This window comes from Amblyraja radiata, chromosome 26, assembly GCF_010909765.2.
Source record: "Amblyraja radiata isolate CabotCenter1 chromosome 26, sAmbRad1.1.pri, whole genome shotgun sequence".
NCBI lineage: Eukaryota > Metazoa > Chordata > Chondrichthyes > Rajiformes > Rajidae > Amblyraja > Amblyraja radiata.
In genome coordinates, this window is record NC_045981.1 from 25,287,492 (window position 1) to 25,311,595 (window position 24,104).

The 24,104-nt window shown below is 43.3% G+C and overlaps 1 protein-coding gene across 1 annotated transcript in view; it reads right to left on the bottom strand.

Moving 5' to 3' along the window:
* Window positions 1-8,443: 8,443 nt before the first annotated feature.
* The window catches only part of LOC116988069 (transient receptor potential cation channel subfamily V member 6-like), a 33,568-nt gene continuing 17,907 nt past the window's right edge, over window positions 8,444-24,104 (bottom strand). The window contains exons 9-13 of the mRNA XM_033044514.1: window positions 21,206-21,371; window positions 18,591-18,657; window positions 16,620-16,888; window positions 11,505-11,611; window positions 8,444-8,808 (exon numbers count right to left, since the gene is read on the bottom strand). Of these exons, the coding sequence (XP_032900405.1) occupies window positions 8,595-8,808; window positions 11,505-11,611; window positions 16,620-16,888; window positions 18,591-18,657; window positions 21,206-21,371 (823 nt within the window). The 3' untranslated portion in view covers window positions 8,444-8,594. The remainder of the gene's footprint in view (window positions 8,809-11,504; window positions 11,612-16,619; window positions 16,889-18,590; window positions 18,658-21,205; window positions 21,372-24,104) is intronic.

Genomic DNA, 24,104 nt, shown 5'->3' on the forward strand with positions numbered 1-24,104 from the left:
GTACCCCCTGCACTTTGTGTTTTTCTTCAGCAGACTGATTATTGCTCCAGATTCTAGGTTCAGCAGCCTCTAGTGTCTCTAAATGTTTCTTAGGAGGGCTCGGCAAGGAATTTTGGAATATCTTCCTTTATTGAATCTGGGCTTTCTTCCTTTTCTTTCATGCCTCTCCCAGGAGATTACAGATGGATGGATGAGAGGGAATTGTAAGGGTGGAGGGAAGCCTGTAAATTCAGCGATGCCATCCTACAATGGGCAAGGTTGAGGGAATTGCTGCTCTTTCCACACTCAACAAGTGCAACATTGCCTCAACTTGAAAATCAAAACAGTTAATGATGGAAATTAAAATAAAAAGAACAACCATGTTAGACATTCTCAACACATCAGGAAGTATCTGCGGAGACAGAAACACAATTAACACAACGTGTCACTGACCTTCGCCTGAACTCAATGTCACCTCTATCATAATCCTGCTCCAGAACCAGCTCACTGAATGCTTGTGAGCTTCTTTTTCCGATAGGCCTCATTACTCATGGAGCCAACATCATTGCCACAGCCATCTGTAATAGGGCTGATTTTAATGTTATGAGTTGTTGTTGGTAGCATTCAGATATCTGTGTGAATTTTCCATTTCTGCAGAAACAACATGCCTCGGCTGCGGGTGTTGAGAGGCCTTCATGCTACCACTGACATTCTGATTTGGTGTCTAGATTCAGGGAATTCAAGGACTATCCCATCGAATAGTTATATCTCTACTGGCCCATTCACTGAACTATCTGATTAGTTCAGTGAATGGGCCAGTAGAGATATAACTATTCCCCATTTTCTCCACACAGCCCTATAATTAGAGTCACAGTCATCCTCTGAGTAAAAATATTGCCCCTCAGGTTCCATTTCAATTTTACTCTTTCTCGCCTTAAACCTATGTCCTCGGGTTCTTGATTCCCCATAAATTGGGTAAAAGACTGTGCATTCACCCTGTCAATTGCCCCATGATTCTATACACCTCCATAAAGCTCACCCCTTAGCCTCCTGCACTTTGAGCAATAAAGTCCTTGCTTCCCTAATCTCTCCCTATAACCCAGCCCCTTGAGTCCTAGCAACATCCTTATAAATCATCTCTGCACTCTTTCCAGATTGATGGCATTCTTCCTATTGATGGGCAACCAAAACTGAACACATTACTTCAAGTGCGGCCCTACCAATGTGCAACTGTAACATAACATCCCAAGATATATTCAATATCTTGACTGATGAAGGCCAATGTATCAAAAATCTTCTTGACCACCGTATCTCCTGTGACACCACTTTCAGGGAACTATGTCCCTGTACCTCTAGATCCTACTGTTCTACAACACTTTCCATGACCCTACCATCAAGTGTGAAGGTCCCTGGTTTGACTTCCCAAAATGCAACACCTCACACTTATTTACATTCAACTCCATTAACCATTCTTCAGCCCACTTGCCCAGCTGATCAAGATCCTGCTGCTATTTTTTATAACCCTCTTCACCGTCTACAATACCTCTTTAGTGTCACCTGTAAACTTACTAAGCATGGCTTGCACATTCTCATCTAAATCGCTAATATAAACCACAAACAGCAATGGACCCAGCACCAATCCTTGAGGCCCACCATTAGTCATAGGCCACCAATCCAAAAAACAATATTCTTTCACCATCCTCTGCTTCTTTCCATGAAACCAATTCTGTATCCAGGCAGGATGCCATGCAATCTAACCTTCCAGAGCAGCCTACCATGCAGAATCTTATCAAAGGCCTTACTGAAGTCCATATAGACAATGTCCATGGCCTTGCCCTCATCAACCTTCTTAATTACTTCTTCAAAAACGCAATCAAATTTGTGAGACACAATCTCCTATCTACAAACTGTTGATTATCTCTAATCACCCTCTATCCAAATGTGTATACATCTTATCCCTCGGCATCCTCTCCAGCAGCTTACCTACCAGAGATGTTAGGCTCACTGGTCTATTTACTCAGGCTTTTACTTGCAGCTCTTCTTAAATAGAGGCACAACATTAGCCACCCTCTAGGCATCCGGCGACTCACATGTGTCTAATGATGATTCAAATATTGCTGAAAAAGGTTCCTGCAAACTGATCAGACCCAGGAGAGTTATCTACCTTCATATGTTATAGATTGCCCAGCAACTCCTTGACCATAATACAGACAGTCCTCAAGACATCTCCATTAACTGTCCCAAGTTCCCCAGTCTTCATGTCTCTCCCCAGTAAAAACAAAGAAGAAATACTAATTGAAGACCTTGCTCATCTCCTGCATCTCCTCACATAGATGACAGATTTTTTTTTCTGAGGGCCTTTTTCTCTCTCTAGTTACTCTATTTCTCTTAATGTACTTATAAAATACCTTTGGAGACTTTAATCTTAGCAGCCAGTGCTATTGCTTGCCTCCTTTTTGCCCTTGTGATTTCCTTCATAAATATATTCCTCAGTCCCCGCCGACCAGCGATAATCCCATACACTAGCATTATCCTACGCACCAGGGATGAATTCAAATTAACAGAAGCCATTTAACCTACAAACCTGTACGTGCTTGGAGCGTGGGAGAAATCCGGAGCACCCAGAGAAAACCCACGTGATCAGAGGGAGAACATACAAACTCCATATAGACAGCACCCATACTCAGGATCGAACCTGGGTCTCTGGCGCTCTAAGGCAGCAACTCTACTGTTGTGCCACTGTTCCGCCCCTTTTTTAGTTGAAATGAATCAAGAGCGATATCCTCCCTGAGTGATTTCTACATTACCTTTATTTTTTCTGGCTGCACCCCAGCCTTACCAGCTTCTGCGGAAATCCTCATCAATATTCATCATCTCCCTGGTCTTTCCTTTACTACATTAAAAGTGTAAACATGGAAGATGCCAGTGTACAAATGTGCTGAATGAATAAAGAGCTTTGACCTTTCCGAATTGACAGGGAAATCCACGTGCAACAACACTATGGTATTTGAAGACAGATCCTGTTTGCACGGATCATTGCTTCACCCCAAATACATCGTCTGTAGTAAGCTTTGCTCATTGCAACCTTCATTGAACACAATGAACAAAGACTGGCACCAATGAGTGGCTCAGTGAAAGAGGCAGCTGAGGTACAATGATTCAAATGGTCCTTCAACTGCTATGCTCCTTGATTCCTTGATTCTAAGACACCAGATCAGAATCTCGGTGGCAACATGTAACATATCAACACAATTTGAGGCAATGGCCAAATAGATGGATTAGAATGCAGACTTTGCATTGGCATAATTAGGGAGTTAACGATGATAACTGGTCTTCTTACTGCTTAGATGGTAAACTCTGGAGGGGGTCTTTGCAGCCTCATCATGCCTGCGAGAACAGGTTGTTTCTGCTCCAGGCACCAGGTAGCAGGAGGCTGAAGGATTCTGATTAAATTAAACACCTAAATCCAAAACCATCAGACTTAATTTACAGAACATGTTATCAGGATGTGAGCAACACTGGCAAAATCAATGCTATCACTTATATCGAATTGTCATTTCAGCAATAAGGGCTGTCTGAATGAAGGCAGTTAAATAAAAAAGCTTTTTTTAATAACGGTAATCACTGCTAAAACAAGATACTACTTAAGCAGATTATATTGTCATCAGCAAATTTTTCTTATTTAAATCCAACAATGTGAACTCAGGTTTCTTGGTGATCTAGTTAATGTAACCTTTGCATCCCACAGCATCCAATGTGTGTGCACATCTCTGCATATGTGGGTGTTTCTTGTAGTTAAATAGGCAGTTAATGCCTTTTGTCCACCTGACTTCCCAAGACTCCCAGCAGCAATTTAATGCCTTCCGGACAAATGGGAAGAGGTGGAAAACACGGTGGTGCCACTAGTAGAGCTGCTGCCTCTGGGTTACACCAAACCTGGTTCAATCCTGATTTTCGGTGTAAACCAGCAACTGCAGTTCCTTCCTCCACTTGAGTGCTGTCTGTATGGTGTTTGCATGTTTTCCTTGTGACCACTGGGCTACCTCTGGGTGCTCTGCTTTCCTCCCATATCCCAAAGATACGCAGGTTGCTAGGCTAATAGACCGCTGTAAATTACTCCGAGAGTGTAGGTAAATGTTAGAACCTGAGGGTAATTGAATGGGAATGTGGGGAAAATGCATTGGGATTAGTGCAAGATTAGGGTAAATGGGCGGTTAATAGTCGGCATGAACTCAGTAGGTTGACAGGGTGCGAATGAGTCTAGGTTCCAGGAATAAACTGCACTGCAGTACTCTTTCACTGCACCTTACTACCACCCTGGTATATGCTGTAATGTGGGGATACTATTTTAATACAAACTTGCTGTTTCAGCTAGTTTTCTGTTGTTTTATTTTGCACAGACACCTCTGCTTGCACAGGTGACATCAATCACATTTTGTGTTCAAATAAAGTCAATGAAATGTTTACCCAACAGCTATACATCGCTGACAAGAGCCATTAATTTATTTCATGATAAGATCTCAGTCCAGTAGGTACAGTTTGTGCTGCCTCATTATGAGGGAGTTTTCAACCAATTCACCCAGGTCTCAGTTCAATGCACAGCTATTTAATATTACAAAACTGGCTGATCCAGAAGGTGGATGGCTTAATGTCAGACGCAGTCAGGAACTGGGAAATGGCCATCATTGGAAGAACATAGAACATCGAACAGTACAGCACAGGAACGGGCCCTTCGGCCCACAACATTTGTGCTGAACATGATGCCTAGCTGAACTGATCTCATCTGCCCGCACATGATCCATATATTCCCTGCACTTCCATGCGCCTATCTGAAAGCCTTTTAAATGCCACTGTCATATGTGCCTCCAACACCACCCCTGTCAAAGAGTTCCCAGGCTCCCTCCCCCACCCCCACCCTCTTGCCCCGGATATCACCATTACACTTTCCCCCTCTCATCTTATAGCTATGCCCTCTAGTTTTGGACATTTCAGTTCCGGGAAAAAGGTCATGACTGTCCACTCTATCTGTTACTCATAATTTTACATATCTATCAAGTCTATTCTCAACCTCCAATATTCCAGAGAAAAGAATCCAAGTTTATCCAACCTCCCCTTGTAGTTGAAACCCTCTATCCAGACAGTATTCTGGTAAACCTCCTCTGCATCCTCTCCAAAGCTACCACATCTTTCCATAATGGGGCGACCAGAACTGCACACAATACTCCAAATACAGCCGAACTAAAGTCCTACCGAGCTGCATCATGACTTCCTGACTCTTATATTCAATGCCCCTAGCAATGAAGGTAAGCATACCATATGTCTTCTATACCATTCTATCTACTTGTGCTGCCATCTTTAGTGAGCTATGAACTTGGACTCTATGATCCCTCTCACATCAATGCTGTTAAAGGTCTTCTTACATTCAACTTCCCAGCAGCAAAACTTTGCACTTGCTCTGTTTAAACTCTATCTGCCATTTTACCACCCATGTCTGCAGTTGACCTATGTCCAGCTGTATGTTCTGACAGCCTTTCTTACGGTATGTAACTCCTCCTATTTTAGTGTCATCAGCAAACTTACTCACCAACCAATCCACATTTCCGTCTAGGTCATTTCTATATATCACAAACAGCAGAGGTCCCAGCACAGATCCCCCTGCTGACGTCCAACCAGAATATCTACCTTCCACCAAAACCCTCTGTCTTCTATGAATATGACACTTCTGAAATGATACGACCAAGTCTTCATAAATCCCATACATCTTAATTTTATGGATCAGCTTACCATGAGGGACCTTATAAAAAGCCTTACAAAAATCCATGTAGACAACATCCACCATCTGACCTTCATCAATCTGTCTCTTTTGTCACCTCTTCAGAAAACTCTATCAGGTTAGTGACCAGGAAATTTTCGGACGACGCTGTGGGAATTTTACTCTGTACCGAGCTAAAATTTCCTGGGCAGACATATTATGGTTTCCGTGCAAAGTTATGGTGCAAACAAGTGCTCCCAAGATAGTTAGGTACAGAGTTTAGCATGCAATTAGTGTTCAAATGATTTTTGAAACATTGTTACAGCAGCCTCCTTAGTTAGCCTTTAATAAAGGACACTTGGTTATAAGCTCTAGCTTTGTCACTTGCCTTATTGGACAATGAATAGAAGGCTTGTAGATACCTGGGCTTTACTCCACCATTCACATTTATTTGTATCTCAGCTCCATTTCACCCATCTTCAAACAGACACACCACAGTGCTGATAATGACCATGGAACAGCCCTGTGCAGTCTGAAGCTCCACACCACTAGGTTCAAGAACAGCTGATTCAGGGTGTCACAGTGGTAGTGTTGTTGCCATACAGCACCAGAGACCCAGGTTCGATTCTGACTGCCGGTACTGTTTGTACAGAGTTTTTACGTTCCCCCTGTGACCGCATGGGTTTTCTCTGGGTTCTCCGGTTTCCTCCCATACGACAAAGACGTACAGGTTTGTAGGTTAATTGGATTCGGTAAAAATCTAAATTGTCCCTAGCGTGTAGTATAGGGCTAGTGTACAGGGTGATCACTAGTCACCGGACTCGTTGGGTTGAAAGGCCTGCTTCTCGAAAGTCTAATAGCTACTTTCCAATAACCATTAGGTTCTTGAACCATCCCGCATAACCTAATCTTATCTCAGCAAAGAAACACTCTTACACTACCATTGCGTGGTGTTTTGCACTAATGTCTTGTTTTCTGAGCAGTCTTTTTTTTCACTGTATTGTAGAACTCACGTTGATTGATGTGCAAAACAGGTGTTTGTGAGTTTGTCTGAATCAAGGTGCCTGTGAGCGGCTGCAAGCAAGATTTTCATTGTGATTAGGTTTGTCTTGATCGACAAACCAGATCAATTTTTAAAAATATGGTCTCCTTTTATTGAATTTCTTGAACAATACAATGGTTGAACACAAACTCAAAACCAATTGTAAGGCTGGGTGAGCGGGTGGTAGACGGATATATCTCCTTTTCTTTTTCTTTCTTTTCACCTTTCTCTTTCCTTTCTTCTTTCTTATTTCAAGTTTATATTCTGTTTGTGAAATGTTAAAAATGAAGCTGTGCTAGAGTTGTAGAACTGTTAAGTCATTCTTTTTTGTACAATTGGTTCCAATAAAATTATAATAAAAAAATAAAAAAATTTCATTGTACCAGTATCTCACCACACGTGAATATAAAACATAAACTTGACCTTACTTAGCGCTTCACTCTCTGTAATTTCCCATCTCACACTCTGCCTCCTGCTATCCATGTTCCCTAGTTTTCCTTATCCCCATGGGCTCTGACTACAGTGGAGAGATCAACTTAACAGGACACAGCCCTTAAAAGAGATTGCAGTCAAAAGTCAGCTTTAGTGTTTCTTAAATGCAGTAAACCACAACCATAATTTCACGAGGCCTGGATGCCTCAATCTCTTTATTGTTTTTTGTGACTCTCCAATCTGGCAAGATGCATCACCCATTCAGACACAAAAATACAATTTGAAGGCAAATAATGATTTCTCATTTCCATTGTGAGAGCTTTATTGACAATAAAAAGAATTAACCATATTTGTTGCTTTCATTTTACAAACATCATCAGCTTTTGTAGTTAACAGATGCAACGTGCAACCTGCCCTGTTTCTTGGGCACTGACATGGACAATTTTGTGGAATCTGAAGAAGGGTCCTGACCCAAAACGTCACCTATCCATGTTCTCCAAAGATGCATGATCTGTTGAGTTACTGCAGCACTTGGTGCCATCTGCAGTTCCTTGTGTCTACATTGTGGGATGGTATTTGACTCTATACAAATGGATATGTAATACAAAAATTGAACTGCTGGAGGGTCTTAAGGGATCGGGCAGCTTCTGTGACGGAAAATGGACAGTTGTTGTTTCAGATAGGGACCCTTCATCTGGACTCTGTTTTACTGCCCCACTGTGAAGAATATTCAAGACAAGGCCACTTTGAAGAAGTTTTCCTTTGCATCTGCATTTTTTGGGACCTGACATTTAATACAATTGAGATGGCCACTCTTATTGACTGCTACAGTATGGGTAGTCATGGAATACAAAGCCATAAAAAGGAATTGCTTAGAAGCTTACAAATTAAACCTAATGAAAAGTATCTTCAGCCACTGAGGTAAGCTTGACCCAAATATTCCATGTAAGCATCACCACCAATGTTTTGCGGCACGGTGGTGCAGCTGTACAGTTGCCGCCTTACAGCGCTTGCAGCGCTGGAGACCTGAGTTAGATCCCGACTATGGGTGCTGTCCGCACGGAGTTTGTACGTTCTCCGAGTGACCGCGTCAGTTTTCTCCGAGATCTTCGGTTTCCTCCCACACTCCAAAGACGTACAGGTATGTAGGTTAATTGGCTTGGTGTATGTGTATATTGTCCCTAGTGTGTAGGATAGTGTTAATGTGCGGAGATCACTGGTCAGTGCGGACTCGGTGGGCCTGAAGGGCATGTTTCCACGTTATATCTCTAAAGTGAAACATTAAAGTAAAATGAGGCCACCAACCAGTTGGCTGGAGACTAGGATGATACAGAATGGAAGAAAAACAAGTAGAAAACTATTTATTAAATGTCCTGGGGACATAATAATTCAGGCTTCATCATAGCTCATATTGTACAGGTCACCAGGGTTCTGGCGTATCCTTCTCTTCCTCACCATGTGGCATGTCTGGTGAGTCCTCTGCTTGCTTTCGCTTTTGACTGATGGCTCTTCTTTCTCGATCCTTTTCTCCTGTCCTTTTGTCTCCACACTTTTGTCTTTAGGAGGGATCTCCAAGACAGTGTTATCAATCCTGAAATCCACCCTGCAACAGGCGACAACAATGTTAGCCTGCCTCATCCCACCATTAAAACCAATTAGTCTCACTGTGCTTTTAGATTGCTCAACCGCTGTACAAATAGTCCCAGTGAAACTCACTAAAAAACTATCAAAGCATACATCCCAAATCAGTATATGAACACTGAAATGGCAGTCTCAGTGGCTATATAATAGGGGAGGAGGAAGTGGAATTTGCAGCACTTGCAGTGAAGCACTTTACCATCTGATAGCACTAGGACAATTGAACTGTGGCTGGGCTGCAGTTGGAGTCAAAGATCCTTAGCGGAGCAAGATACACCACTCCTGCTAAATGCAATGGGCTGACGTGTAGTACGCAACTGAGCAGAACGTGGGCCTTTTTTTCATCCATTTCAGTAACCCGACCCGACTCGCAGTGTAATCAACGTTGCGGGGGTACAGTTTGTGTTAATAAATTATAATTCTGAAAATGAGGAGAAGATTTTTACCAAAGAACTTTTATTTTTACGAGGATGTTTCCGTAACCAGCTTCCGTCTCTGCACTAGTATCTATGGGATCTTTGGAGCGGAGACGGAAGCCGGTTACGGAAATGGGGCCGAAAATTACCCATGAATCTTCCCATGACCGTACTACGTCTTTTTCGTCGAGTGGACTATCTTGCTTGCTATAGGATCTTTGGTTGGAGTGTTGATTATGTCTTTTACATCATTATTAGACAAGCAGATGCTAATATTTGCCACGGATAAGGAGCTTTTTTGAATTGCAGGGGTTGTAGAAAGCCGCAAATAAAGTATTAACATCACTGCAGTTGCCGCACCTAGCATTACAGGAATTAGGAGAAATTCAATATCAAAGGGGAAGTTGACGGACTTCAGGGGCAACCTCTTCACTCAGAGCGTGGTCCGTATCAGGAATGAACTGCCAGAGGAATGTGTAGAAGATTAGAATGAAGAAGAATTATTTCTAGAATGTTGTATGGCTTTAAAATAAACCAGGAAATGCTAGAAACACTCAGCAGATCATGTTGCATCTAGTGTAGCCATAGAGATACAACATGGAAACAGGCCCTTCGGTCGACTGTGAGTCCGAGCTGATCCAACCAACCTCAGTTCACCGAGTCTGATCTGACTCAATGCATGACATCAACTATGCATTTACACAAATCCTACGTTAATCCTATTTTGTATTCCCCCCACATTCTCATCAACTCTGCCCAGATTCTACCACTCAACAAGGGTCAATTTACAATGACCACTAAACCCACCAACCAGCAGGTCTTTGGGGTGTGGGAGGAAACTGGAGTACACGGTGGAAACCCATGCATTTACAGTAGAAATGTGCAAACTCCACAAAGGACGCCAGAGGTCCGGAGAGAACCCACTCTCTGGAGCAGTGGCTCTGCTGGTTGCAATCCTGTTCTACATCTAGGGGATGGAAAGTGCTGTTATCAGGTAACCTGATGAATTGTCTTCAAAGTGAAACATTAACTGTTTCGCTTTCTACAGATGGTGCGTGCTACCGGGATTTTCTGTTTTAATTTCTGATTTTCGGCATCTGACATTAATTTTTGAGGCTCGGGGGAGTGAAGATCAATAAAATATGCCCCATTCCCACAAGGGTGATGGATTATATCTTACTGCTCTGAATTTTAAATGGCCAAGTGCACCGTTTACAGGTAATGTTAAAAACACACCGCAACTTGGCCCGTTGGCACAAAAAGCCTCCTTTGCCTTTAAGTATCAACTTTAGAGAAGTGCACTCTGACCGTTTCCATTTCAGGAGGTTGGGTGGCGGATGAGGCAAGGGGGGCATTATGCATGTGGTGTGCAGGGGTCACCATGTTCCTTGTGTCCATCTCCTAAAATTGATGATTTGCTGCAAGTGGAGTTGGGAAATTAGTTAAGTCTCAGATGAGTAAATGGCTATAAATGGAATGTATGAAACAATTGCTTAAACTAAATGAATATTAAAGTAGAGTGTATATCTATCCTTGGAAAGAGAAAGATTTAACACTTCATTAGACCAAGTGGGACCCGTTGGGTCCCGTCCTCTCAACACACTTCATGCAGGTCACCAAAAGTGATGAAAAATCTCAGACCTAAACTCCTTTCACCAGAATCTTACCTGGGCATGCAGGCTTAAATTATAGGGAGCGGTTAGTTAGGCTGAGACTGTTGAGTGTAAGAGGCTGAGAAGTGACCCTGTTAAGGTGTGCAAGATCATGAGGAGCATGGATATAGTGAATGCTCACAGTTTTTCCTTCCCAGGTTAGAGGATTCTAAAACTAGAGGGCATAAAGTGAGAAAGGAGAGATTTATGAGGAATGGCAGAGGCAATCTTTGCACTCCGTATCTGGTATCTGGTCTGTATCTGGACTGAACGGCAGAGGAAGCTATAGAAGCAGATACAAATCTGACTTTTAAAAGATATTTGAAAAAATATGAATAAGAAGGGTTTAGAGGGGCATGCAGATAAACAGGATTAGTCCACTATGCCAATTGGCGTGGATAAAGTGCGCCTGTTCCTGAGCTGTACAGCTCTGAGAAGCCTTCTCCACAGATGCTGCCTGACCTGTGAGTGTTTCCAGCCTTCTGTTTTCATTTCAGTTTTCCAGTATCTCCAGTTTTCATTGAATATCCATTCCTAACATGTTGAATTTTGTGACTACCTCCTTTAGTATAAAAAGTGACCATTAAACTCACCGAATATACCAGTTGTCTCCAAGTCCATACTTTTTTCCGCAAATTCCCAAAGGAGGAAACAAGCAGCTTGGAAGTCGGCGCTCAAGAAGGAGAACTGTTGCGACAACCTTGGAGTTAAGCAAGCAGTGTTCAATGTGAAGGACAGGTATTAATACACACTTCCAGGAAAAAGTACAGGCTGAAACTCTTTGGTCCGACATTCTGAGGTCTGGGAACACCTGTGGTCAGCATTTTTTGAATCTGCAGTACAGACCCGTATTCATTAACTAATTCTAATTCAGATGTAAAATTGACTGTATTTAGCTAATTAACGTGAGAGAACAGTTTTTTGCAATCTCAACCGACAGTATTTCTGGTTATGGACAATTCTGGTAACCATCCAGCTTTCATTCCCTATAGCTGTCCCACAATACAATGATTCAATGATTGGAAAGAACAGTTCTCCTCTCTGAGGAAGCTGATCAAGGGCAAGTTCTCGGATCTGGATCTTCTGTCAGGCACTGGTCAGGTCCCAAGGGTTGTGGACGAGAGAGTTTCAACTTGCACTGCAATGTTTGACATCTGAGCTTCACTCAGTTCAGAGAGACGTGAAGATCATCTTCAAGCAGATAATGATGTCATTACTTCTCACATCCACCAGACAGCAGTATCCAGAAGAGAAGAGCATTCATTCTAACACTACTATTGCTGATAGAACCTTGAGCAGCGACTCGCCTCTCCAGGGCCGGTGCTAGGAATTGCGGGGCCCAATTAGAAAACTGATGGCGGGGCCCCTACTCTAGAAAAGTAAAAATTTATGTATGTTTATATTTCGTGTAGTTTCGGGAATTTTAAGGCAAGCTGGTTGGTGATTGGATGCAACCCCCTTAGAGACAGCGTTTGATTGGCCGCCAAATAAATTTGTCAAATCTGTAACAAAAATCGCTGGTCGGTGCGAACTCAGTGGACTATCTGGTTGTATCTCCAAACTAATCTGGTTGTATCTCCAAACTAATCTGGTTGTATCTCCAAACTAATCTGGTTGTATCAACCAGGCTATCTGGTGGTATCTCCAAACTAAACAGTATAACATGCAGGTACATTAATTTAAAATTAAATTCAGTGATTATTTCACATGATTTCTCACTGTGTAAAGCTCAATATCTGACCAATTTCTGTTTAACACGTTTGGTCTGCCGTGAGCATTTTTCGTTGCATCTCCCCTTTTCCTAATCGGCCACAATTCAGATAATAGTCTACTTTCCTGTTTTTGCCACCAAAGTGGATAACCTCACATTTATCCACATTATACTGCATCTCCCATGCATTTGCCCACTCACCCAGCCTATCCAAGTCACCTTGCAGCCTCCTAGTTTAGAGGGGTTTAAACGGTTTAGAGATGTTTAGAGGGCTTCAGATGGGTTCAGGTGTGTTTACAATTGTTTAGAGGGGAATAGAGGGAAATAGGGGGGCTAGAGGAGTTTTAGAGGTGTTCAGAGGGTCCCAGAGGGGTTTAAGAGACGTTATAAGCCCCCCGTGAGAAATTGTATTTCTCTGAAATTGAAGATAGACATAAAGCTGGAGTAACTCTGCAGGACAGGCAGCGCAGCGACTTTAGAGAGAAGACCCTTCTTCAGACTAAACTGAACTCTCGTCGGTGAGATTAGTTGTGATTGTCTGAAGAAAGGTCTCGACCAGAAACGCAACCCTCTCCCCAGAGCCCTTGCGCGTCCCGTTGAGCCACCTTCAACTTCAGAGCCAAACAAAAAACACAGAGTGCTGGAGGAACTCAGCGGGCCAGGCGACTGCCTCACCCGCTGGGTTTCTCCAGCATTTTTGTCTACCGCAAAACGTCAATGATTCCGGGAATGCCGAGGCGACAGTGTGAGAGAGCTAGAGAGAGGCGAGATGGGGAGCGGGAGAGGGGGAGGGAGAGAGCAAAACACAAAGAGACACAACGTGGGTCGGTAGGTGAATGACTAACCTGCACACCAGGAAGAAGCCCCTTCGGGGCCCTCACTCATGATGGTGAGTTTAAAGAAATTCTCAACGTGTCATCGATCTACATTACATCTACATGTAATTGTGTTTTAAACAAGTATTAATGACGCCGCGTGAATTTTATTCAAAGGAACACGACGTTATTAATACTTGTTCAAAACACAATAACATTTACTGAGGAAGGCGGATGGATGCATTGATGACATGATTGTATAACAACGAGTTAAGTACTTGCTGATAAGAAGTGCTAACAGTACTGTTTAACACATCGTTTGTGTCTGATGGCCGTGCAGCGGTTGTTATACACAAAGATCTTATGGTGGAGCTCTGCTAGAAGATCTTTGGTTATACATGTTCGTTTAAAAAAAAAATCCGGATGGCGAATTAAAAAAAACTTTAGTTAACAAAGAGAATTCGTATTTCCATACGAAGTACGGAACATTAGTGCGGGGCCCCCCTAGGCGCGGGGCCCAATTGGGAGAAATCGGTCAAATCGGCTTAAAACCGGCCCTGCGCCTCTCCATAAACCTGGAGGACCCTAACATGTTGGGAAGATGGTCTTCACCTGGATGAAATGAACCCAGCCCAGGGGAAGTAATCTGAACCCATGAGTAATGCTAATTGTGACAAAAAAACATTTTAATCATCAGCTCCTCAGCAAGAACCAGGGTCTGGGGTGAATTGCCCGGGCTGTTTCTTGGTGGGTTTATGTATTATTGCCAGAGCTGGTATGTGAGCATCCGACAGCTGTGGTTGTGCTGAGAAGAAGTGAGGTTACAGATGGCCTCTGGAGAACTGACCGAAGTCTGGAATTATGCCGTGCAAAAACATTGTACAAATATATGTAATAGTGTAAGAATAGTGAAAGGCTTGGATAGAGTGGATGTGGAGAGGATGTTTCCACTAGTGGAAAAATCTAGGACTAGCGGTCATAGCCTCAGAATTAAAGGACATTCTTTTTGGAAGAAAATTAGGTGAAATTTCTTTAAGTCAGGTGAATCTGTGGACTTTTGTGCCACAGCAGACTGTGGAGGCCGTCAGTGGATATTTTTAAGGCAGAGATAGATAGATTCTTTATTAGTACAGGTGTCTGAGGTTATGGGGAGAAGGCAGGAGAATGGGGTTAGGAGGGAAAGATAGATCAGTCTTGATGGGCCAAATGGTCCAATTCTACTATCACTTATGACCTTATGATCTTATACACATCTCAATTTCCATTGAGGACTATTTTATCAAATCGGTTAACTCAGGACATATAAATTGTGAGTCACCTCCATTGAAAGCACACAGAGACAATAGTGCAAAGTTGGATTTTTGGATTTTTCATTTGATTGATTAGAATTCAAATGAACAAAGTCATTGAATAGTGACCACCCTTGCTGCAGAGGAGCAACCTCACTCCCCAGCCTCTCTGAAATCCGATATTGTTGGCTGATGAGGGAGGAAGTGTCAAGAGTAAAGATGGTGGGCACTACAGGAAGGATCGAGAAACTCCTTTCCATATTACATAACATTACAGCAAGACTTCACATTTCGCTTGGGCAGCTGTATGAACGTTGATTTAACTCATTTGAAGTAACTCCTGCAGTCCCTCTCGCCCCCCCCCCCCCCCCCTCCCCCACCCTAGTCATATTACCTGTTCCACTGGTCGTATCCATGCATCCCTCGTATTATCACACCTTCCACAGCCAACAATAGGCCATTATCGACTCCACCCTTCCTGAGGTTATCTGCTGCCGGCCCTGATTTGTCTGGCCTTTTCTTGCCTCCAGTGTACCCCGCCACGCCTCTACTTTCAGTCTGGGAGAAGGGTTCCGACTCAAAAAGTCACATATTCTTTTTTCCCCAGTGATGCTGGTGACCTGCTAAGTTACTCCAGTATTTTGTGTCTATCTTTGGTACAAACCAGCATTGCAGTTCCTTCCTACATAGCAAGACCTTGTTTAATTTAAATTTTCTGACAGCTCTCTAAATGAAATTTAGTTTAGTTTAGATTAGAGATAGAGTATCAGGTCCTTTGGCCCACCGAGTCTGCACTGACCAGCGATCCCCCGCGCATTAACTCCATCCTACACACACTAGGGACAATTTACACTTATACCAAATCTTATCTGCACTCTTTCCAGCTTAGGGACATCCATCCTACGGCAGGGTGACCAAAACTGAATGCAAAACTGATCTGCACGCCAATACGGGCTCACCTCTTTACTAAATGTCACTTTTTTTTCAGTTTAGTTTATTGTCTAGTGTACCAAGATAGTGAAAAGCTTTTCTTGCATGCTATCCAGTCAGTAGCAAGCCAATCCATGATTAGAATCGAGCCAGTACAGTGTATAGATATATGAAGGTAAGACAAAAGTGCTGGAGAAACTCAGCATCTATGGAGCGAAGGAAATAGGCAACGTTTCGGGCCGAAACACATCTTCAGACATATATATTCAAATATATGATAAGGGAATAACATTTAGTGCAAGGTTAAGCCAACATAGTCCTATCAAGGATAGTCCGAGGGTCACCAATGAGGCAGATAGTAGTTCGGTACTGCTCTCTGGTTGTGGTAGGATGATTCAGTTGCCTGATAACAGCTTGGAAGAAACGGTCTGATGGGAGAAGGGAGAAGAGCGACTGGCCAGGGTGCGACTTGTCCTTGATTATGCTGCTGGCCTTGCCGAGGCAGCGTGAGGTATAAATGGAGTCGTAGAAATGAGGTTGGTTTGTGTGATGGTCTATGTCCACAATTCGCTGCAATTTCTTGCGGACTTGGATGGAGCTGTTTCCAAACCAAGCTGTGATGCATTCTGATAAAATGCTTTTTATGGAACATCTGTAGAAGTTGGTGAGAGTTGTAGGGGACACGCCGAACTTCCTAAGCCTTCTCAGGAAGTCGAGGTGTTGGCGTGCTTTCTTGGTCATTGCTTCAATGTGGATGCTCTAGGAGAAGAACTTTTCCAACTGTTAATATCGCTTTAATTTGGCTTTATCTCGCACTATTCCAGTGATCTTGAACCATCACCATTTTGTATTTGAAAGCCTGCCTTTGGTTACCTGCTTGCATCAGCTGATGAGCCTACACTGTACTCAGGTGTCTTTCAACTTAAACAAAGAAACTACTTTAAGAATGTGTCAGCATGGTACCTGTGCTCTCCAAATGTCCTCACGCTCCTTTGCGATCCGTCGAATCAGTTCTCCCATTATGTGGATAACAAGGAAAACCATGATGGCAAAAGCAAGCAGGGTGTAGATGGCGTACAGGAGCCGTGCCATGTCGGGCTGATTCACTTCCCAATTGAGTGGCATGTTGACCAGACCAAAAAAGAGGAGGTACATGGTGAACAGAACTGTGCTGAAATCCACGAAGCGTTCCCACTTTTCAGGATCCAAGACTTGGAATGACAAGTGGGTACCTGGAGAAAGGCCAAGGGAGCGATCAAAGACAGCACAGCGTTAAACATGTACTGAACAAGAGAGGTAGCGTGGATCAAGTCACGGAGAATTGGAAAGGAGGGATGAAACTACATCAGTGGACAAAGAAGGAAGTCAAAGGTTAAAGGGCCTGTCCCACTTGGCGATTTTTTCGGCGACTGCCGGCATCATTGACTGACGTATCAGGTCACCGAAAAATTTGTGTCGTGATGCGGCAGTGACATTTTTTTGCAACATTTTTTTGTTGCCGCTGGATTTTGAAATGTTCAAAATCTTTTGACAGCACTGATATGACGCCGGCAGTGGCCAGAAAAATCGCCGTGGGACGGGCCCTTTAAGGGAAGAAGTAGAAATGCACCTTTTCTCAAAACATTTAAATTCTTATGGCTGGTTGCAACCTCCACTTACTTCCAATCTGAGTCTTAGCCAAAGCAAAATATATGCACAGTGAACGCCATGAAGATATAATGCCAAAAATTTCCCAAAATGTGCCTTTGAGACAACTTCACAACCTCCAGCAGAAGGGAAAATAGAAAGTAAACTGAATATAGAAAATGTAAAGTAGAAAGGGATAGAAGAGATGGGGTCAATGAAAGGAAATTAAAGATCAGGGACAGAGAAAACAAGTGTATATTAAAGAGGAATGGACACCATAATAATAATAATGGATGGGATTTATATAGCGCCTTTCTAATACTCAAGGCGCTTTACATCGCATTATTCATTCACTCCTCAGTCACACTCGGTGGTGGTAAGCTACTTCTGTAGCCACAGTTGCCCTGGGGCAGACTGACGGAAGCGTGGCTGCCATTCTGCGCCTACGGCCCCTCCGACCACCACCAATCACTCACACACATTCACACACATTCACACACAGGCAAAGGTGGGTGAAGTGTCTTGCCCAAGGACACAACGACAGTATGCACTCCAAGCGGGATTCGAACCGGCCGCCTTCCGGTCGCCAGCCGAACATTTAGCCCATTGTGCCATCTGTCGTCCCATGTCATTAACTTCCACAAGGATCACCCAATCTCTTGACAGTCTGGGGGAGAATGAACATAACATCTGTTGTAGTAATGATTTGAGTCTGGTGAGATTAAACACAATATGTAATAGATCGATGCAATGCATTCTGCCTCCAAAGCTGATCCTACCTAATAGGGGATAGAGTGTTAAGTAATTCACAACCTTTTTTACTCGTGGACATTTTTCATCAAGCTAGAAAAACGCCCCGACCTACTTGATGCCACTAGTACCTACGACTAGCATCACAACCTACCTACGACCTCCTACGACCATGCTGCGAGTATGAGTCAAGGGCAAACTCGGCAGAGGTCGTGAATTAGGTCGTGAAAGTGGGATAGGCCCTTTACTGTGACCCCATACACTGCCTTACTGCTGCGGAGAGGGATGCATCTTTTGGCAAATCCATTCCCATTATTTAAATCTGAGGGTAGGTCTTACACTTCAACATGTGCTGGAACAAAAGGGAGAAACAGATAGAGAGAGAGAGAGAAAAAAAAAGATGAGAGAGAGAAAAAAATAGTGGACATATGAAACAGAAAGAAAGGAAAGAATGAATAGCTTTGTCATGCCAGAAATATTTTTGGAGTTCTTCACCTTTCATACATAATTCTGAAATACAAAGCTGCTGTTACATAGGAAATACCCCTGAATACTCACTGAATGTGAAAGCCAAGAGCACAATCAGCATCAGCACCAGGAATGGCAGTATAATCTCAAATATTATCTGAAGAGGGAAGGAGAGTGTTAGTCAGAATTTAATTCAAGCCCATTAGTTTCCTCCAGCAGTGTTGAACAATTGAGACTGGTCTCGCACTTCCACTGATTCCACTAACGGCCAATCTTTGGCATTGAAAGTGGACCCATCTTTAGCTGAGACGCTGGAAAGTTTTCCTATAATGCTTAATTAATTTTAAAGGCTATTAAACAGTACGGGCTAGAAAGCCAGATGATCCATTACTACAGCACAATCCTATTCACTTTCTTTCAGTCTCTCTCAGTAAAGATGGAGGTCTGACAGACAAACAGATAGATGGTCATGGTACAGCATGTTAAACAAATGGAAAAATGAGATTGCATATTTCAGATCTTGCCTTATGTAGCTGAGGACAAGCTGCCAAGTGTCCCGACAGGCTCTGGGAGAATGCTCTGCAAGGAAGAGAGATTGAGAGAGAGTATAAAAATGAAAGAAAGAGTGAGTGATAGTGAAAGAGAGAGAGAGAGAGATAGAGAGAGGGGGAGAAAGAGAGAGAATGACAGTGAGAGAGTGAAAGAGGGAATGAAAAAGTGTGCGAAGGTGAGCATTTGACAGTGAGAGAGAGTGAGGGTCAGAGAGAGAGAGAGAGAGAGAGAGAGAGAGAGAGAGAGAGCATGGCAGAGAGATAGAGAGAGTGACAGAGAGAGAGAGAGAGAGAGAGAGAGAGAGAGAGAGAGAGAGAGCATGGCAGAGAGATAGAGAGAGTGACACAGAGAGAGAGAGAGAGAGAGAGAGAGAGAGAGAGAGAGAGAGAGACAGGGACAGGGACAGAGAGAAAGTGTTAATGTGCTGCGAACCAGAGAAGAGTATGGTAACGGGTGATCATGTGATCGACACTTGATGAGAATTTTGAGACAGTTTTATAACTATTTGATTTGACAAGATAAGGATGTCTGGGAATGTCTTGTGAAGTTACTGCACGATGAGGAAAAAAATATGAACTTTCTAGCCTGATAAGGAAATAAGATGTTTTGTTTATACAGTTCTTGGATGAATGACAATTTGAGGTGATTGACTTCAGAATCATGAGCACCTAGGTCAATTTAGCAAAGAAAACCTCCAGAAGACTGGAGGAAGCAATATCCATTGATATTGGGAGCAACCATCGTAAGGGGGGGCCCCGTTTCAAAACTCAGAGCAGACTGCAGCCCTGTGGGCATAAACCCAACAGTTTGATCTCACATGGGTAGTGTTCGAGTCCAAACCGTGAGTCTTGTGATTTAGTGTAAGAAATTATATTGCAACAGTAAATCAAGTATTAGTCAGTGGTAAACATACATAGTTAAGTAACTCAAGTGCTAATAAAAAACACGTTGTACTCATCGCTGGTCATTTTGTTTGACACAGCAGTTGAGGTAGTTGGGTCAAAACTTAATTACTATTTTAAATTTATTTTTCACAGTCTGGGCAACACTGGCCCATCCCTAATAACATATAACCATATAACAATTACAGCACGGAAACAGGCCATCTCGGCCCTACAAGTCCGTGCCGAACAATTATTTTCCCTTAGTCCCACCTTCCTGCACTCATACCATAACCCTCCATTCCCTTCTCATCCATATGCCTATCCAATTTATTTTTAAATGATACCATCGAACCTGCCTCCACCACTTCCACTGGAAGCTCATTCCACACCGCTACTTTTCCACACTTGGCAGCTTGTCCTCGGCTACATAAGGCAAGATCTGAAATATGCAATCTCATGTTTCCATTTGTTTAACATGCTGTACCATGACCATCTAATAGCCAGGGGAAGATGGAATTTGAGGAAGAAAAAATGGATTTGTGTGACATGCTGTAAAATGGTTGATTGATAGTTGACGGGGACTTGTTGTGCTGAAGGACCTATTTCTGTGTCAGATCTCACTATTATTACCATACTACTTGAACTACCTTCAAGTTTCCACCAGCAAAACTGTCTTTGAATCATAAAATTATATATAACAGGCCTGTTTGACGTATTCATTAAATGAGAGTCAATTTGGATAAAATTGAATCATTGTTGAACCCCATTTTATATTGCTTGAACATTATTCTGTTATTATAATTGACTCTGATGTACGGATCCACCAGGGTTATGAACGCCTGGTTTATGGACACTCGGTGCATATGATCAAGAGGATGGGAGAATGGCAGGATGGACTTGATGGACGGGATGCTGCAGGTTAGCAAGGAACTTCTGCCAGGTGGTGATGGGGTATTTCTACATTCCTTCTTTCCCCCTCCCTAAGATGCAACAATTGGAGGCTGGTCTGAGTAGAGCTGAGAGCGCTGTGAAGATTCACTCGCTTGCTCCAGGTGAATCTGGCTGGCCTGTCCTCACGCCTGTCCGCTCTCCCGTCACAACTCATTCTGCCATCCTCTCCCTTGCAGTTTTTTTTTCATCTCCGACTTGCAAACACTTTGGGTTATGATCAGCTCTCAGGAGCAGAACCCTGGCGTAATGCAAGGACTGCCTGTACATCAATTATCTGATTAATACAGCTATAACATTTATGCAATTGGAAACATTTACCTTTTGGATCATAATGGTGAATGGTCCCATCAACCGGAAGCCTCTGGCAAAGTACATCAGGTTACACCAGGCAAGGATGAGGGCCAAGGACATGGGAACCGTCTCACCAGGCAGGGAGGCCAGTCGCAACACCAGCACAGTCAAGACCATAACGCCGTAGCAGATACTGTGGTACAGAGGAACGAGGGCAGACTCAGCAGCAAGGCAAAATAGAGGAGACAGAAAGTAAAACAGTGACAGCTGGATAGCGCACAACAAAGAGGAAATGAAGCTGGGTGAATGAATAAGATGGAGGACGAAATTGAATGGCGGTGGCCATCAAAATCTTTTGCAGAACATAAAACACGTCACAAAATGGCAAGTTTCTGGATGATTTCAGTCTTACGTTTACTGATGGAATTTTCATTTGTACCAGCATCATTCCCCCACAGTGTAATGGGCCTGTCCCACTTAGGCGATTTTTCAGGCGACTGCCAGAGACTGTTAAGTACTAGTTCCCAGAATGCGGGAACTCCTCACGACCATGAAGGAGATTCCCCGGCAAACACCCGCGAACATGTGGTGACTATGTGGCGACTGCATAGTCTTCTGCAGTCGCCTAAGTGGGACGAGCCCATAAAACTCCCCCAAGTACAAAACACAGTTCATCTCCTGCCTGATTTCCAAACAGAACTGTTGAAACACAACAGATCTAATTCACCTGCAGAATAACTACGTGTCCTCAGAAAACACAAGAACATAAGAGAATGCAAACAAACAATCTGTTGGAGGAATACAGTGGATTGAGTAGCATCTGCGGGGAGAAAGGAATGGTCATGTCTTAGAAGTCAAAACCCTGCTTCAAGAGAAGAACTTTTTTCACACAGAGAGTGGTGAATCTCTGGAACTCTCTGCCACAGAGGGTAGTCGAGGCCAGTTCATTGGCTATATTTAAGAGGGAGTTAGAAGTGGCCCTTGTGGCTAAGGGGATCAGAGGGTATGGAGAGAAGGCAGGTACGGGATACTGAGTTGGATGATCAGCCATGATCATATTGACAGGCGGTGCAGGCTCGAAGGGCCGAATGGCCTACTCCTGCACCTAATTTCTATGTTTCTATGTTTCTAAGTCACAACCAAAAACATTGATTATTCTTCTTGTAAGGGGAAAATATACAGTTAATGGCAAGACCCTTAACAACATTGATGTGCAGAGGGACCTTGGCGTGCAAGTTCATGGCAGCACAAGTAGATAGGATGTTAAAGAAGGGGTATGGTTGGCCTGGCTTCATTGCACCGGTTATTGAGTATAAGAGTCAGGAAGTCACGATACAGCTCCATGAGACTTTGGTTACGATGCATTTGGAGCACTCTGTGCGGTTCTGCTCATCCCATTACAGAAACGGGAGAAGGCTTTGGAGAGAGTGCAGAGGAGGTTTACTGGGATGCTGCCTGGATTAGAGAGTTTCAGTTACAAGGAAAGGTTGGATAGATGAATTGTTTTCTCTGGGGCATCAGAGGATGACGGGAGACTGGACAGAAGTAAATACAATTATGAAAGGCACAGATAGGTAAACAGTCAGAAACCTTTTCCCAGGGTAGAAATGCCTAATACAAGAAGGCATAGTGAGAGGGGGAATGTTTAATGGAGATGTGCAGGGTAAATTAAAAAAAAACCCACAGAGAGTAGTGGGGGCCTGGAACACATTGTTTGGGGTGATAGTGGAGGTACAATGATAGTGACATTTAAAATACTTTGGATAGGCACATGGATATGAAGGGAATGGACGATGTACATGCTTATGAGATCAGTTTAACTTGATATCACGTTTGACACAAATTCCTGTGCTGTACCGTTCTATGTTCTCAGTGATGTCATTATCTACCGTCTCCATATTTATACTGGCTGTACTTATCTTTAGACTCTCAATTATGTGGCTTTAGGCATCGTACAGAAAACTCATTCGGCTGAAATCTGCGGCCTCAGTGTTATGCAAAATGCAGGATACTTCACAGTTAAATTAATATAATAGCGTAGAAGTTGTCAGTAAATGTTGCTGTTTGTTGATAACATGCCTTAAACAAATACACAATGACCCACTTCACAACACTGCTGATGGGCCCTTATTACAGTATACATAAACATTGACATCCTACCTGAAGAGTATCACCAGCATCGTTATAGTAAAGGGACAGACACGATTTCTTATGCTGAAAACATCTACAGAAATACCTCACTAGTCTCACCATGTTTATATTACATGGCCTTGCTCTCCATGAATGAATGTTAACAAAATGCTGGAGTAACTCAGTGGGACTTGCAGCGTTTCTGGAGAGAAGGAATGGGTGATGTTTCGGGACGCTACCCGAAACGTCACCCATTCCTTTTCTCCAGAGATGTTGCCTGTCCCACTGAGTTACTCCAACATTTTGTGTCTATCTTCGGTTTAAACCGGCATCTGCAGTTCCTTCCTACACAATGAATGTTAACATTCATCTCTCACCATGAACCCACAAAGGCCTGTCCAATGCAGTCACATACAGGCGGAGAGGAGAGCTCTTCAGCGCGTCGTCAACAGAGCGCAGCGGATCATCGGGACAGAGCTACCAGCCTTGGAGGGCATCTACCACACGCGGTGCCTCAGGAAGGCCCTCAGCATCCATAAGGACTCATCACACCCCTGCCACGGTCTGTTTCAACTACTTCCCTCCGGCAGACGTTACAAGGCCTTCTACGCCCGAACCTCCAGACTCAGGAACAGTTTTATCCCAAGAGCTATAGCGGCTCTGAACCGGCCCTAATGAGTGCCCCCCCACCCACCCCCTTTGGACAGTCTCCCTCAGATGGTCACGTCAATCAATTCAGCTTGCTTATTTATGTATTGTATTTATTTACCTTTCTTGTACATCAGTGGAGCTGCAC